General features: G+C 27.4%; 3 protein-coding genes across 15 annotated transcripts; all 3 read left to right on the top strand.

The window, feature by feature from the left end:
- Positions 1-152: 152 nt before the first annotated feature.
- On the top strand, positions 153-12835 carry LOC127069131 (DNA-binding protein RFX2). 6 transcript variants are annotated; one of them, XM_051005852.1, is made up of 16 exons: positions 153-503; positions 2184-2494; positions 2787-2979; positions 3308-3352; positions 3698-3803; positions 3875-3974; positions 4054-4215; positions 5994-6125; positions 6406-6587; positions 6676-7146; positions 7256-7377; positions 7462-7559; positions 7684-7839; positions 7907-8263; positions 8356-8407; positions 8479-12835. In XM_051005852.1, the coding sequence occupies exons 1-16, from the start codon at positions 494-496 to the stop codon at positions 8520-8522; spliced, it is 2541 nt and encodes an 846-aa protein (XP_050861809.1). In that variant the 5' UTR covers positions 153-493; the 3' UTR covers positions 8523-12835. The 6 variants fall into 6 exon arrangements, with proteins under 6 accessions (XP_050861809.1, XP_050861810.1, XP_050861806.1 ...); XM_051005853.1 differs by having other exon boundaries at positions 160-389; XM_051005849.1 differs by lacking the exon at positions 153-503 and adding an exon at positions 1242-1505 and having other exon boundaries at positions 2799-2979.
- A 135-nt stretch (positions 12836-12970) lies between these two features.
- LOC127069134 (traB domain-containing protein) lies at positions 12971-16183 on the top strand. 8 transcript variants are annotated; one of them, XM_051005858.1, is made up of 8 exons: positions 12971-13134; positions 13766-14111; positions 14590-14774; positions 14850-14964; positions 15043-15179; positions 15276-15685; positions 15776-15911; positions 16041-16183. In XM_051005858.1, the coding sequence occupies exons 1-8, from the start codon at positions 13087-13089 to the stop codon at positions 16086-16088; spliced, it is 1425 nt and encodes a 474-aa protein (XP_050861815.1). In that variant the 5' UTR covers positions 12971-13086; the 3' UTR covers positions 16089-16183. The 8 variants fall into 8 exon arrangements, with proteins under 8 accessions (XP_050861815.1, XP_050861814.1, XP_050861818.1 ...); XM_051005857.1 differs by having other exon boundaries at positions 12975-13134; positions 14569-14774; XM_051005861.1 differs by having other exon boundaries at positions 12982-13134; positions 13766-13811.
- Positions 16082-16979, top strand: LOC127069138 (histone-lysine N-methyltransferase SETMAR). The gene has a single exon (XM_051005870.1). It carries the CDS (start codon positions 16082-16084, stop codon positions 16847-16849), a length of 768 nt encoding a protein of 255 aa, XP_050861827.1. The 3' UTR covers positions 16850-16979.
- The last annotated feature ends 301 nt before the right edge of the window (positions 16980-17280 follow it).

Below are 17280 nucleotides of genomic sequence, written 5' to 3'. Positions count from 1 at the left end.
GGAATTTATACATTAATTGCTAGTTTACTTACTAGAGTATTTATTTAATATAATATTATATATAATGAAAAGTTTTAAGGTAAATCTATACTATATAATATAACAAGATTAATTGATAAAAAAATGCAAGCTTTCTTAATTATAATTTCCTTTTGGAAGAATGGTGTTTAAAAAATATCAAAAGAAAAAAAGCGGAGGGGAAAGAAAGCAGCAGTTACGCTCCTGGTCATGACGCGGTCAGTGATGCCGTAGCCAAGGCGACCACAGCAGCAGACAACCGACACTCCAACCATCAGACAACAAATATACAAATTTTGTCGGAGTGTATTACTCCAATTTTTTCTCCTCTTTGGTGCCTTCACCGTCTGTGCAGTTCTGTGGAGCGACAGGTACGGTTTTCCTTCCTCGCAAAAAAACCATCTCGAGCACGCAATAGGATACGTTCGGTCGCGCAAGTGCGTCCGGGCGTTGTGGTTGAAAGTTCACGCCATTCATGAAGACAGGTGAGCAAAACGAGAGATAAAGTCGATGCTCTATGCTTCCTGTTCTTCTAAACATAATATTTTCAAATTGTCATACAATATTTCGCATTTTCTGTAAATGCCGACAAAACATATTTTTGCGAATTTACGTTCGTACTCGTCTCGTCGATTGCAAGACTTCAATCTTAATATTTCTAAAATTTTATTTATAATCTAATACAAATTTATTTACGGATAATAGTATAAATATTAAAAAAATAATATAAATTTTATAAACATAATATAGTTTGTAATGAATTGTACTTGTAAAATTTAGTCTTATGTTAAATGTAATACATTACATATTATTACATTATGACCTTTTGTTAATATAAGGCTAAAGAAAATACATCTACTTTTTTACTATTAATCCTAGAAATTATTATATTGATATAGATAAATCCAAAGAAAAATTATTTTATTATATTCTGTTATAACTTTTTAGCATTAACAAGTTTATTATATATTATTGGTAGATAAAAAATTTGAAAATGTTCTAATTAGAAAAGGATCATCAATCATATCATCAAATTCATTAGAATACAGAATATAGTTATGTTATTTGAAAACTTTTAATAATGCTTTTCGTAATAGAATGTAATATATGAATGATATATTTTATTAATCTATAGTTAATATAGTAATTTAATATACTATTTTTCTATAAAATATTGATTAACAAAAAAATATGTTATTATATTATTTAACTAATAGAAAAGTTTATAATGTTTCATTAAAAAACATTTTTTGTATATAAAATGTACTTAATATCTATTACTTTTAATCTATATTGGAATAAGCGAAGAATGAAATCCATCAGGATAATGCTCCCTAATTACTTCCATGATGTAAATCTTTCCTCTGATAGATTCAATACCTTTCACGTAGATCGTCTGTTCAGTCACGCGTACGGTGCGTTTTATTTCCACTCTCCCTATTTTCTTCCCCTTGATACTTTGTGTTTGGTACCTGCTCCCCCAACAGGTACGCGTTACCGATATATTTTACCGTGTGCACGTTATAATAGAAATGACGTGTCCTGTTCATATTGCAAGCTTTTCAGGGCTTCCCTTTGATGTTAGGATTATCGGGGATACACATGTAAAAAAACGAAAGATATTACGAATGATTGTTGTATCGCATAGGTTAGAATGATGAATTCGTATACGGTTTTCTCTATTAAACATTCTCCCTATATAAAAGGTATCTTTCATTACATATATTTTTTCATGTGTATTTTTTTTTACGATATTAATGATGAAGAAGTATAAGTTTATATTTACATGTAATATATTATTTGCTATATTGTTGTCATATTTTCAACATTTCTAGACTTTTAATGAAGCATTAAATTATAAACTTTTTCATTTTATATGAACAAGCTTTTAAATAGCAACAATATACTTAATATCTTTTAAATTATCTATTAATTTCTTTAATGTGCAATATTCTTTAGAAAATTCATATTGCACTATAAATGTGCAGTAAGAACTCAAATGGAATATTGCAAGTATAAAATTAAATACTGTTTTTTTGTATATTGTTACCATACAATTAGAATTGATATAAAACAGCAGTAGATCATCTTAAATGTTCCTGTATCAAGTAAGTTGGATATTATTGACATTTAAAAGGGAGCATGGTGTGTATGTGATGTCGTAGATTCATCTCTTCAGAAGCAGGGAGGTTGTGGTGGTGGTGATACGGTGGGTGCAGAGGGAAGTCTAGCATCAATTGCCATGACTACGACAGGAGCCCAGTATGCCCTCACAGCATCCACCGGAGCTAACGGCAGTGGGGGTAATTCTACTACAGTAGGGGTGGAGCCTAAACCAAGCGTTGTTGTCGTGACTACTTCCAGTTCTAGTGGTGGTGCTAATGTAGCTCAAACTCAATCTACCAGAGGCCAACAGCTTATCACTGTAGTTACTAGTCCTGATCCTTCAAGTCCAAGTAATTTACAGCCAATTCAGGTATATAACATAACACTCTTTATTGTATATTATATTAAATTTTAACTATTAATTATAACTTCCTACTTTTAAAAAGTGAAAATCATTATGTTTGATAGAAAACATGTTTACAGAGTAAAATATCAGTAATAATTATTTTAACATTAGATAATAACATTTCAAATACTTGAATTATATCAATTGTTAATGATAATATGCCATTTTCAAGACACTTTAATTCCTATATTCAAATAAATGTAATGAATATAACCAGTTGGTCTTGAGAACATGCATACTATAAATAATACTTTAGTTGTTGGTTCAGGATCAACTTGAAACAGCTGCAGATTCTTCCAATGGCTCAACAGGTACCCCAGCACATGTTACAGCACAAGTAGTGGTCAATACTACTCACTCTGGTCAGCATACATTTGTTGATAGTGACGCTGCATCCACATCTGCTGGCACTATTGTTAGTGGTTCTCCTCATTATATAACAGTTACAGGTACTTACAGGATATGATACTTTTCATTTAGCATGTTATGATTTAAGAGCACATTGTCATTCCTTTTTTATATCTTTGATATATAATCTTATAAATTGATTTGATATTATTACAATTTGGTACCATTAGAGAGAAGTTTATAATATGGATATAATTTAATTATATCAAAGAGATTTAATGAATTTAAATGTATAATAAAGGATTGATCACAATAATGCATGCTAAAAAGTAGATGGATTAATTTGAAAAGATATAGAATTTGAGTAGACGTTTGGCCCTTTCCATGCTGCTGAAAAACATGCCTTCTGTTCTACTCTGACCACATTAGACACCAGTGATTCACCATCCTACGCATCCCTCACAACGACAGTAGGTGAGGGCAGATATGATCACCATGCCTTTTTCCCTGGTTTATAATATTTTTATATTAATAAATAATATATTGTTTTGAAGTTTTTGATCCATTATGTGTTTACTTTTGCAAATAGGTTTCACTTAATATTATATATAGAAAGAATTACATGGTGCTATAATGATTATTTTATATATATTTATATATATATATATAAATATAATATATAAATATAATATATATATATATAAAATATTTAACACACACACACACATTCTACAAATCTATATAGAAATGCTATTCTTAGTAGCAATAGAAAACTGTAATTAGATTGTTCTTACAATGTTAAAATGGTATTTGTTCCAGTATCTGGGGAAGCAGAAGCAGTGGGGTCCGAATCAGTGTCCCATCCAACCTATGTTCAATATGTTGAAGGGGATGGTTCTACGTATATACCGGCGAATAGTCAGATGTAATAATTAAAATATATTTCCATATTTGCTTCGAGCTCGTGTGGTATTTTATTTTGTTATGTTTTTATAGGACATATCCAGTATATGCCGTAGGAGAGGCTGGTGCAATGTATACACCTGCCTCAAGTCAATATTATACTCCAGCCTCAACACCAGTAACATATGCACAGGTGTATATTTTAATATATTTCTTTTTTTAGAAATTTATTTATTAAGTATTAAAAATATTGTTAAAAATTATATATTTAGGTTACAGCACAAGGATCAAATACTACTACTGGACAGTTATTATCTCAGGGCAATGGCACTTACTTAATCCAGCAAAGTGTTGTAGATGGTGATCCAACAACACATACACTCATATCTGCTGCAGCTGCTGCTGCTCGAGCTAGTCCACAAACTGAAAATGCGGTAAAATTTTTATTAATGCATGTCAGTACTTATCTTCTTTGATTGCTTTTATTTTTTCTTGTTAACTAAGTAAATTTTACGAAATTCTGAATGATTATTGCTACTTAAAAAATGTCTGTATCATATTTTTAGAAGCATGTGGATCTATACTCTGCATGATTGCAGGGTTCAAACAATATTTTTTAAAGATCAAGTACTCATTGATTAAACAATTGATATAAAATATGTCTTTTTATAATTGATTTTAACATTTATATATATATATATCTATTGCATAAGTATTGTTAATAATTTTAAAGATAAACATAGGCTAAAATGAGTAATTTTTGAAAATTCTGTTATCAAAAAAATTGATATATATATATATTGTTATAAAAAAAAATATTATTTAACATTGTAGTATATTATACTGTGAACAATATATAACAAATAGCAATTATGTTCATACATTTGATTTACTGGAATATATCTGGGACAAAATGATAGCTCACTCAATATTTTTTTCCTAAATACATATGCATACATATGTCTATTTTGCATATATTGTATATTATATATCTCATTATTCGTAAATGTACCAAAAGTTGCTTTCATAGAAAAAAATGTAAACGGAAGCTAAAATCAATGGGACAATATGATAGCACACTTGAGACATTTTCTTATATGTTCAGATCTGGAGACCTACTGGGCTAATCCAAAATTTTTATATTTTTTGCACAATCTTAGCACTTCATATGGAAGTATTATTGTTGAAAAATCCCGTTCTTCTCCGTGATTTGAGCAGCGTATTCTTCTAATTATCTATCAATTAAGTTTATGTATTTCTGACTGTTCATCCGATCCGAAATGTCTTTCCGTGATATCTAATTCCAATCCATACTATTACATTTCCTCTTCCCATTTGCCAATTTAAAATATATTGATCTTTCCTTAAATCATGATAATATGAGTGCCAACCATTTGATCAATCTGATCATAGTAAATTTTTTTTCATCACTGAAGATTACTTAATTCCAATGTTTCTTCTAGTGGATATACATTTTTGTAAACTCCAAATGCTTCTCTTTATGCTGAGGTGTTAAAAAAAGGCGATATTTCAATTTTCTATAATTCAAGTGGTTGCACTGGTGTAAAGCACGTTGCACGTTCTTTTTCATAGTCACAACACCTGCTTCTCTAGCAATTTCCATTGCTGTTCCCTTGCAATAAGAAGCTGTTCGCAAAATAGCTCGCCTTTCACATATTATTAACGTTCGTGGTCATCTAGTAGACTTCTATTTTCCGTAATTTTCTGGATTTTTTAATAAGTTGTGACTTTATTAAATAGTACTTTATAACTTCTATTAAATAGTTCTAGATTTTAGATATAGAATATCTTTCTAAATATAATAATAGCATTCTGTCAATTTTACTTTTATTTAATGTTTTTTCTTTACCCACTTTTTAAGTAAATTAAAGTAAACACTGCTTAGGAATCTTTTGTTATCTTAGGCAGCTCAAAAACAATTGAAAAAGAATTTGAAATTTACAAATATTTCAAATGTGCTATCATATTATCCCACCGATTTCAGTTTTTGTTTACATTTCTTTCCATGAAAGTGACCTTTGATATGTTTACATATAATGAGATATACAATACACAATATATGCAAAATGTACGTACGTATGCATATGTATTTAGGAATCTACATAAATATTGAGTGGATTATCATTTTGTCCTGGATTGTATTTCTATTTGGGCATTTATCAAGCAATCAGAATGTTGGATTGTTTGATAGGAGGCTGTGGTTAGCGGGGGTGGCGGGGCATACTTGATCACTGGTAATTCAGGAAGTGCTGCTGTTACCGTGGAAGAAGCAGCAGCTGCAGCAGCAAATATGACGCATGCCACTAGGGTCTCTCAAGCCACAGTAAGCTCTATTGATCCCTAATTCTTAGCTTTCTTATGTATAGTCATGTTATGTCAAGCATGTATTTGCTATAGCTGTACAAAGGATGCTTTTGCTTTATACTAATAATTTTATATTCTTTATTGTATTATTAAAAAGTCAAATAAATTTTAGATTATATGCATTTTTATATATTGTACTGCTGTTTTCTATTATCGTAGATTTGAAAATCTGTATAGTTTTCAAATGTACTGTACACATATTCTTTATACTTTATGTACTAAATATTGACAAATAACAGGTACATTGGTTATTGGAGAATTATGAAACTGCAGATGGTGTCTCTCTTCCAAGATCTACACTTTATAATCATTATTTACGCCATTGTTCTGAAAACAAACTAGATCCAGTAAATGCTGCAAGTTTTGGAAAACTGATAAGATCCGTGTTCTTGGGCTTAAGAACAAGACGGTTAGGTACACGGTGAGGAATCTTTGAAAAATATCCTTACTTTGTAAATAACATAAATGTATGTATTGTAATATAATATTTTTTTTATGAATATTCTTAGAGGGAACTCTAAATATCACTACTACGGAATTCGTGTTAAACCTAGCTCCCCTTTGGTCATGCTGAATGAAGATGGTACATCACGTCAACAACAAACTACAAATTCCCAAACTAAACGATTTAAATTTGTTAATCAGAAGCCAGATCAAGCATATGAAAGCAATACACATTCAAATACAAATATTTCTTCTAATACCTCTCCGCCACAATATCATCAGTATCTTGGCGAAGCAAGTGGTGCAATACCTGAATTTCCAGAAATACTTGTTGGACATGGTTCCTCTTTACCTGAAGACTGTACATTGGAAGATATAGATACTTTTCGTAGTATATACAGAGAACATTGTGAGGCATTTTTAGATGCTGTTTTAAATTTTGAATTTGCAACTGTTGAAAGTCTTTGGAGAGAATTTTGGCGTAGTCAGGATAATAATAATGGTGATGAGTGTGAAGAAGAAAAATATTTATCAAAGTAAGTAGACACTATTTTAAAGATAACATGAATTAATGGAAAAATATAACAAAAAAATACAATATATCCATATAATTCACGGGAATGTTTACTTTCTCTTACTTTACAGGACCAAATTATATCAAATGTGTAAATGCTCTGAAGTTCAAGATTTTATCAGAAAAGTAGATTATACATTTTATCAAAACTTAGTGGAAGTATTAATGCCAAATGTACTAAGACCAATACCAAGTATGCTATATGAAACCTTTTTTTTCTATTGTATTTATGATCGTATTTATTATTTTATATTAACAATTATTTTGTTTTATAAAGGTTCACTAACGCAATCTATTCGAAATTTTGCAAAAGGATTAGAATCATGGTTAATTTCTGCCATGGCTGATTGCCCTGAAGAAATGACCCAAATTAAGGTATTATAAAAAATACTAATATTTGTAAATCATTGTTTTTTTTTCTTTCAATTTTTTAAAAATTAAAATTTAAGATGAACGCAGTTAATATATAACTTATAAATTGAAATAAATGATTTTTCAGTTAACAGCTGTCTCTGCCTTTGCTCAAACATTAAGGCGATATACATCATTGAACCATCTTGCTCAAGCTGCACGAGCAGTACTCCAAAATTCTAGTCAAATAAATCAAATGTTGGCTGATCTTAATCGAGTTGATTTCCATAATGTACAGGAACAGGTAAATATTTATAATACTTTCTATATCTTTATTATCTTAAAAATTTTTAACATTTATTTTTAATCAGGCATCTTGGGTATGTCAATGTGATTATGGTATGGTGCAACGTTTGGAGGCAGATTTTAAAGTGACACTACAGCAACAAAACTCATTAGAAGATTGGGCAATTTGGCTAAAAAGTGTTGTAACGCAAGTACTCAAACCTTTTGAAGAAAAACCTACTTTTGCTAAAGCTGCGCGCCAGTTTTTACTCAAATGGTCTTTCTATAGCTCAATGGTTATTCGTGATCTCACTCTTAGAAGTGCTGCCAGCTTTGGTTCTTTTCATCTTATTAGATTGTTATATGATGAATATATGTTTTATTTAATCGAGCATCAAGTTGCTATAGCTACTGGAACAACACCTATTGCAGTAATGGGAGATGTAAGTGTAAAAGATAACGAAAAGAGAACTAATAGATTTATAAATATTCAACATTATTTCTCTTAAAATGAATGTAATTAAATTTATTGCAGAAAAGTCAAAATTGTCCAATAATTAATAATTTTGGAGCAACATCTAATGGAGGCAAGTTTTAATATATTTAATTGTTTTTTAAAATTTTATGAGGGTATAATTACATAAATTTTTTTTTTCAGATACATCTAATACAAGTCAACCTAAACGTATTAAGTTGAGCTAACTGCGTGCCTACGCTTTTAAGTTCGTGAGTAAAAAGATAGAAGATAAAAAGAGATTATATCTAAGATCATGGCGTACAATTTTAGTTAGAATAGGCGTCATAATCTTATAATCTCATAAAAGATAAAGATTTTGAAGTATTTAGCACGAAAGCATGCAGGCCTATTAAGACACACTAGTCCCGCGAATTATTTTATATAAGAATAAATCATAATTTAACAGAATGTCAGACAACTAAGATTTTTGCATAATATTCATATTGTATACAATTCAAGTAAATTTATTAACAATAAGTGATATAGGAATACATAATGTAAAGAAATGAGAAACAAATCTTGTCTTATATGATTATAATGACAAGTTTAACTTATTATTAAAAGAAAATGTTTAGTTTGTTAATTTACATAATCTAGTCGAAACACTAAATGAATGGGACCATGAATTTATCATGTCCTTTTAGCATATGCAAAACTTGTTCGATCCAGTTTTCCTTAAAAAATATAAATATGCAATACTTGAAGTAAAAAAATAGCTTATGATAGAAAAAGCTATATATGTTGAATATTTGAAAGCAAAGAATAAATCTGGCTTATGAATAATATATCAGATTTTATAAAAATGAGTAATTTTTGAATAACTGACATGATCTCATATTGAAAGATCTTTAATCATTAAATGTGTGATCGCGCTCTTCGCATTTTTAGTATAACAACAGAGAGAGTGTGATCGTGTTCGTCACATTCAAACGGTTAGTTAAAACAAATAGCTTTTTATTTGCTTTCATTCAAAGAAAACTGAATCAATCAAGTTCAATTGGATAAATTTCAAGCTATAAAAGGAAAGTGCATGAAAATAAAAAATGGTGAAAAAGTAGATTGTTACATGGATAAAGTCCATTGTGCACAATTTTTTGAATAATCTTCTATGATTCACGAAATCCGCCCTGTCGATGGTGTTGTCAAAATATTCCTACAGGAAGAGAAGTAAATTAGATAATTAAGATAGTATAAACATACATACATGTTTTAGATATGTCCTAATATGCATATTTTTTAATGCGATTTATTAATTGTACATCGAGCATCACGATTTTGTTGAAAGATATCTATTAAAACCCATTCACATTCTCTTGGTATATTTAAACGAATAGTACAAAATGCTGATAAATGTAGATGAAACAGAGCAACGCGATCGTTTTAATTTACTGAAAGAATAGAATGTGGTATCAAACTGTGTGTATACGCGTGTGATACACACACACACACATTTATATATAGATTTGGATCCTATCCAATATATATATATATATATATATATATATATATATATATATATCACTAACTTGGCTTGTAAGAAAGTACATGTCTGTTGAACTTTGGATAACTACAAAATGTAATGAATAGACACTGTTAGTGTCTTCAAACATTCTATGCATTTAAATTATTTGAAATTATAATTAAGATAAATGTCAGTAAATATATGTTTTGTATTTGTCGACACACAAGTGTCTTTTTGCTGTATGATAGAATAATAGGTATAAGTGAGTATTTTGAAATTGATGTTATATTTTGCTTGTTTACGTATTATTTTGAAGAGATAAATTAAGATAAATGAACAATTCCAAATATTTTATGTATGTAGTATGATTTTTATTTTCATCAAATAAGAAGTATACATACTGCTTTCATATACTGCTTTTCAAGATTGTATTTGTTATTATAAATGACGTATTGACTTAGCATACACATACAAGAGGGTATATAAGTACAAAAATAATGCTTACTATTTATTAAGTAGTCAACATTATTATTCGTAAAGTGCTTGAAAATTTTAAATATGATTGTTTTTTAAATCAATCGATCTTTGTTTTTATACAGCTTTGCATTAATGACATTTTATCCTTTTTTAATTAAATTTAATTCTATTCCAATTAATATAATATAACAAGAAATTATACAATTTCTTCAGTACTGTATCAATTTTTCTTTAAAAATTTCGAAACTCCATATATCTTAATTTAATCAGCAATATTGCTTTAATTTGCAATAAATTTTTGCATATATATCTTTTCCAAATTATTTCATGAGCATCGAAAATTATATAAAAGAAAAAATAATCAGTATATAATATATAAATATAATCGGTACTATTCAATATTATAACAAAAGTTAAAAAGCTATTATTTTAATAATTTGTTTTATTACATTCCTTTTTCTTACATTTTTTTCTTTGGTCTTATACTCAAAGTTCATAAATATTAAAAAAAAATCAAGTGAAAATTGTTGGCTGGAACATGTTATGTGACAACTAATGATGAAACTTTATATCCATCCATTTTTAGTATTATTCAATATATATATAGTTGGATGAGATAGACAATAATATTTCTATTAATTTAATTAATAATTCTTGTGAAATTTCCATTAATTGAATTTTCTCAGTTACATTATTTGTATCTCGCTTTGCAAATTTTAGGTCAAGTTTTAATTCTATAAATAAAAAATTTCTGTTAAAAGTTTTCAAAAATTAATTTATATAAATTACCTCATATTTCATCTTTTGAAGAAAAAAGAAAAAACAAAATAATTGAATTTCTGGGATGTTTATTTTCAGCTAATCTATTTTTTTTACTATTTCACAAATATTAAAAATGCTGAAATTTTAAAAGATATTCTCTTACTGCAACATTCACGAAGAACATTACTATACACACTAAGTGCATTATAATGTATCCTGTATAATATTATGTATAAAATAATGATGTTAATACTTGCCAAGTTTTATGGACATTTTCTTATAAGTATTGGTAGTTACTATTTTATATGTAAAGCAAATGTTTCCACCTATAATCAAATAATATGATTTTATGCATGCCTTGTCATGCAATGAATGAATACTTAGAAATTTCAATTCAGTATGAGAAGAAACAAACTTTATTTTAATTAACTTTCAAGCACTGTAAACACATAAAGATACATACTTTTAAAAACAAACTAGATGTTTGGCTGAACATGGTGCCTTTATTTTATAAAAGAAGAAACATAATTAAGCATTTTTTTACCATATCATAATTATATAAATAATTCTGCAATTTTTAAAAACGATTGACCAACAGATATAAAAATATTTCCTTTGAAGTTTTTTAGGTTGCATGATAATTTCATCTTTTATTATAACTTCAATCAAAGAAAAGTATTAAGCTTCTTTGTTAATAATTATAAGAAAAAAAATTGTTTCAAGAAAAGCAGAAAATTACATGACTACAATGAAATAAGATTATAAATGATTGCAGGCTTTTCATACAAATATATCTTCCAAGTTCTAATTTATCCTATTTATGTTCATAACTAAAAGGTACTAAATATGGATTTTAATATTATATTGCGATACTTGGATAGTAGTATGAATAAAAATAAGGTATATCTATTTATTGTATAGAATCAATGCATAACTAGTCAAACTTCTTAAACATAAGCTATGAAACAGGGATTGAGTATTACATGCAGTACATCGATGATAGATTGTGCATAAAATATTTATGCGAGTGGAAAGAACAAATATTTCTATAATTATGAGCTTATAAATATAAAACTTATAGATACTTATACCATAGATACTTATGTGTAACTATTATAAGAACTGCTTTATCAAAAATTTCAATTTCCATTATTATAAACAAAAAATGTAACATGTCTATGGAGATATAAAAAAGTGCATTAGTAGATATAATCTATTATCTTATTCAAAATGGAAAGATATATATCAATACTATTCCATTTCACAGTATTCTATTTGGAATATATCAAAGTATAAAATACAAATACTAACATCATGTGCACTATCCTATATCTCCTTTAGGCAGTTTCAATACTAAAATAATTTTGCATTTTTATGTTAGAAGTTGAAAAATATTATTAAATATAGCTTCTTTGCGACTAAGCTAATACATGATCAAAATCAATACTGTTTCCTCCGTTGCGAAATAAGTAAAATGGCCTTAAACTTTTCCAATTTAAAACGTAAAGGAATTTGCTACGTTGTTAAAGTGGGCTTTGAAAAGAAAGAAAAAATTATGGAATAAATTGAAAACAAGAAAAACAATGGAACCGTTTTTCTCTTATGACATATAGAAAATATTTTGATACCTTCAAAGTTGCACAAAACAAGAATCATTCATTACTGCTTAAATAAGATTATTTTTACTGAATGTTGCTTGAAATGACAACTTATTATGTGTGAGATATAAAGAACTTTAAGAATTGTGTGAATGTGTGGATCACAAAAATTAAATAATAAATATATGTTTAAAACTTATATACAAATTAAATCTTGTTGAAGAATCGAATCCCTGTAGCTAATTTCATCTTTACGCCTATTTGTGTAAAATATAATTAATTGCATTATATTAATTTTAAAGGAAAACTTTATTTTTCCCTTTAACTGGGTATAATTTGTTGTTTAAAAATCATTCATTCAAATTATTTTAATTCATAAAGTAACATATATTTTTATAAATATCACGGGCATATTAGAAGTATCGAGCATTGGTTTTCTCTATTTATTGAATGGTTAAGGTTATATGTGATCTTACATTTGTAGTGTACATCGAACAGGTATTAGCTTTTATGAAACTTGTCTAAGACAATATAGAATAATTAATTTACTATTTAGAATTATTAAATATATATATTTATATGAATATATTTAATCATACATTTTATAATTTTTAAATAAAGAATACGTTTTTTCGTTTATGAAAAATAATTAAACAGATGTCAGTAAAATTTTAAGGTTAATATATCTTATAGCAGTGTTTCAATATTTGCATAAACATTTTATGTGATATCTTTAATAATTTTTTAATCTAAACGCTATTTAAGGAAATTCTTTATTATTATTTAAATATTTTAATTTGCTTCGTGTTTTTAAATTATTTAATAAAAGAGAAGTGTTGACATTCGCATAACAAAATATTGTCATATCACATATTTAAGATTCACTAAATATTTTACACGATGTAAAGTATTTATGCATTAATAGATGATTTAATAAATTATATATATATATTTTGATCACTATATGTTATATATGATTACTAGTTGCATGACATATATATATAATTTTTTGGTTATTAATATATATATATGTGTGTGTGTGTGTATGTATGTATGTATATATAAAAGAAAATATGTTTTAATTAAATTTTGTCAATAATAAGATTCAATAATTAAAATTATTTTTTAGTTATTATATACTTCAATTATCAAGTACAAGATGACATCAGAAATTGGTAAGTTTGTTGAAACTTTGGTAAAAGATGAACAAAAAGATTTAGTATCATCTGTAGAAGATAAACATGTGGGTGTAATAAATAAAAGAGAAGATATTGGAGTTCAGCCCTTGTCTAACATTAAGAATATTACCAAGGAGTTACTTCTAATTGAATCAAAAAAAGATGGTATAACAACCCAAGAATCTGTGATGAAATTTCCTACTTTAACAAAAACAACTGAACCATTGAATATTAATTCTATTGATAACAATAATAGAAAAAATATTGAATGTTCAGATAGTAATATAGTTGTTAATGGTTAGTATGATTATTTTAATTTAAACTATATTGTAACATTACATAAATAAGTTGTAAAAAATAACAATAATAAAACATCTTCGCGCTTAAAATTTGATTACCTTATTTGTATGCATTGGATTTAGTAAAATATATTTAATGGTTATGTTGGCAAATTCTATAAACAGTGGAAGGTTTAAGATAAGTAGTACTTTAAGGTTTCAAAGGAGTAATGTAAGACTTCTTTAATTTAATTAATTAATCATATACAAAGCATTACTATTTGAGTTGATGGATGAAACTGTAATCATTAATATAGTAATAAGTTAGTGAATTCAAGATGCCATCATATTGTAGAAATAAACGAAAAATTAAAAAATATAAAGGTAGTTTTGTTAGTATATAGTGATTTTTTGTCTTTGGAGAAATTAAAAAATATGTCATTGTATGTATTGTTTTTTATATTTTCTGTATTCAGAATATAATATGTTCAACATAGATCCAGCTATTGAGAATAGCGATAATCAAACAGGATCTGTTAATTCATCTGTACAAGAATATAATGCTGATATCGATAATCAATTACCAGAAACTGTTACACTACTTAGAACACCAAATGGTGGAAAACTATATTTAGTAGGAACAGCACATTTTAGTATTGAAAGTCAAAATGATGTATCAAAGGTATGGACAATGAACATATTTTATTTGTTTTTATTTTATAGATTTGTGCATATATAACTTTATTTATAATTGCAGATAATACAAGCTGTACAGCCTCATATAGTTGTTGTTGAACTGTGTAGAGCTAGGATTGGTATATTACAGCTCGATGAACAAGTAATGTACCATTATGCAAAACATTTGAATTTTCGTAAGTTATCTGTATGCCATTACATACTGAAACTTTTCATAATTTTATATACGATCAATTAATTATATATATTTTTAGAGAGTATTCATGGTACTTTTAAGGAGTATGGTTTATATAATGGATTATTAAATATTCTCCTATTAAAAATGGTTGCTCATATCACTAAAGAACTTGGAATGGCACCTGGGGGTGAATTTCGCAGAGCTTTCGAAGAGGTATGTTGTCAGACACTTATATATTAATATAGATAAAATTTTTAAGATCCTTAGATAAATATAAAGACAGATACAAAAGACAAATATTGATTTTAGGCAAAGAAAGTTCCATATTGTATGTTTTACATGGGAGATCGTCCAATCAATATAACTATTCAACGTACAGTACGATTTTTATCTTGGTGGCAAACAATAAAATTAGTGTGGCATTTAATAAAGATAAAAGATCCAATTAGTAAAAAGGACGTAGAATTATGTAAACAAAAGGCTTACTTGGATGAAATGGTTGCTAAAATGAGTGGAGAATTCCCTGTATTAGGAGAAGTATTTATTAAAGAACGAGATATCTATTTAACATATTCTCTTCAATTGGCTTGTTTACCTGAATATACTTCCAAGGGTTTGGAGCCAACAAGAGTTGTTGGCGTTGTTGGCTTGGGCCATATACCAGGCATTGTTGAAAATTGGGGTAAAGTTCAACCTTCTGATATACCACCTATCATGAGGTATATAATGATCATATAATAATTTAAAAACTTAAGTTTATTTTTTTATTTAATATAAAACTGATATATTTAACATTTTTTATTTTTCAGTATACCACCATTATCATTATCAAGTAAAATACTAAAATTTACATTTAAATTTACTTTAATAAGTGCTATAATTTATGTAGGATATAAAATTATACCACTAGCTTCTATCAAGTCATCGGTACAGGGACTTTTAAAGGTTAGTGCAGAAAATTAAAATAATATTTCATTCCTATACTTCTATACCTTGAAAAAAAAAGATTTTTATTCAAAGATAATTTTCTCTTTCTTTTATGCTGCTTCTCTTTCTTTCTTTTTTCTTTTGAAGAATTTATCATCTTTCTTTGGATTTTATATTGATATAAACATATGGTAAGCATGAACTTTGATCTTTGTATAGATGAATATACTCATGATATACCTGGTGTCATGTATGTAACTAATAACATACCTGGTCCAGGTATAAATGTGGATGATTTTGAATCTGTATTTACATCAGGTTGTTCATGTACACTTGAATGCTCAAAGTGTACTTGCACTCGTGGTTCTGCTAATTATATAAATGATTGTATTGTTGAAGAAAAATTATCAGTACCAATTTTAGAATGTAATCCTTATTGTACATGCAGTCAGAATTGTGGTAACAGATTGGTACAGCGTGGTCCATTAAATAGTCTTCAAGTAATAAAAGTTGCTAAAAAGGGTTTAGGTCTCATAACAACGACATTGATAAAGAAAGGGCAATTTATTTGTGAATATGCTGGTGAAATAATAAGCATAGATGAAGCACGACGCAGGGTTGAAGCTAATAAAAATGACAATAGTATGAATTATGTTCTTGTAGTTTCTGAACATATAGGAGAACAAATAATTGTAACTTGTGTAGATCCAAAGTATTTTGGCAATATTGGAAGATATAGTAATCATAGCTGCCAGCCAAATGCTAATCTTGTACCTGTCAGAGTTGAAAGTGTTACACCACGATTATGCTTATTTGCATCTAAAGATATAGAAAATGGAGAAGAAATTACTTTTAATTATGCCAGTGGAGTGAATTCCGACCATCATTTAAGTGACACACCCTGCTTTTGTGGTTTCAGCAATTGTTTAGGTTATTTACCACATAATTCTATTTAAAGTATGCAAAATAGTCTTTTAATAGAACATTACAAATATCATTAAAAAGAATTGCCACAGGTTCAATTGTGCTTTGTAGATCAGTCATAATTAAACAGACATATAAAATACATGAATTGTTTTCACGAAACTTTAAGATTTTTATTAAAAGTTCCATATTTAAGAAAATATTGTGAAATCCCTTTTTTCTATACTATCTGAAAGATTTCTTATTTAAGTGAAAACTTATTATCGATTTAAATAGAATTACTCGCAGTTTTATAGTATATAAATTAAAAACAAATATTATTTTGTTTTCTTATTAAATGAAAGTACCGTTTCAACGTTAATCTTTTTTTTTTCAAATGTAATCTATAATTTTTTCAAATGTTAATCTATAAAAACTCTATTTTTTATTTTAATTATGTAATGATAAAATTGTTGATAATTCA

This window comes from Vespula vulgaris, chromosome 14 (assembly GCF_905475345.1).
Source record: "Vespula vulgaris chromosome 14, iyVesVulg1.1, whole genome shotgun sequence".
In the NCBI taxonomy this organism is placed as follows: domain Eukaryota; kingdom Metazoa; phylum Arthropoda; class Insecta; order Hymenoptera; family Vespidae; genus Vespula; species Vespula vulgaris.
This window is presented reverse-complemented; position numbering and strand designations above follow the sequence as displayed.

Excerpts from the sequence above, each read along its gene's own strand:
- LOC127069138 (XM_051005870.1), top strand. The coding sequence starts at position 16,082 with ATGGTAAGCATGAACTTTGATCTTTGTATAGATGAATATACTCATGAT.
- LOC127069131 (XM_051005848.1), top strand. The coding sequence starts at position 1,280 with ATGTACTTAATATCTATTACTTTTAATCTATATTGGAATAAGCGAAGA. Across the intron at positions 7,378-7,461 it reads TGTACTAAGACCAATACCAA|GTTCACTAACGCAATCTATT; the intron begins GTATGCTATATG and ends TGTTTTATAAAG. Across the intron at positions 7,840-7,906 it reads TCCATAATGTACAGGAACAG|GCATCTTGGGTATGTCAATG; the intron begins GTAAATATTTAT and ends ATTTTTAATCAG.
- LOC127069134 (XM_051005857.1), top strand. The coding sequence starts at position 13,087 with ATGGTTAAGGTTATATGTGATCTTACATTTGTAGTGTACATCGAACAG. Across the intron at positions 14,112-14,568 it reads TAGTAATATAGTTGTTAATG|AATATAATATGTTCAACATA; the intron begins GTTAGTATGATT and ends TTCTGTATTCAG. Across the intron at positions 15,912-16,040 it reads CGGTACAGGGACTTTTAAAG|AATTTATCATCTTTCTTTGG; the intron begins GTTAGTGCAGAA and ends TTTCTTTTGAAG.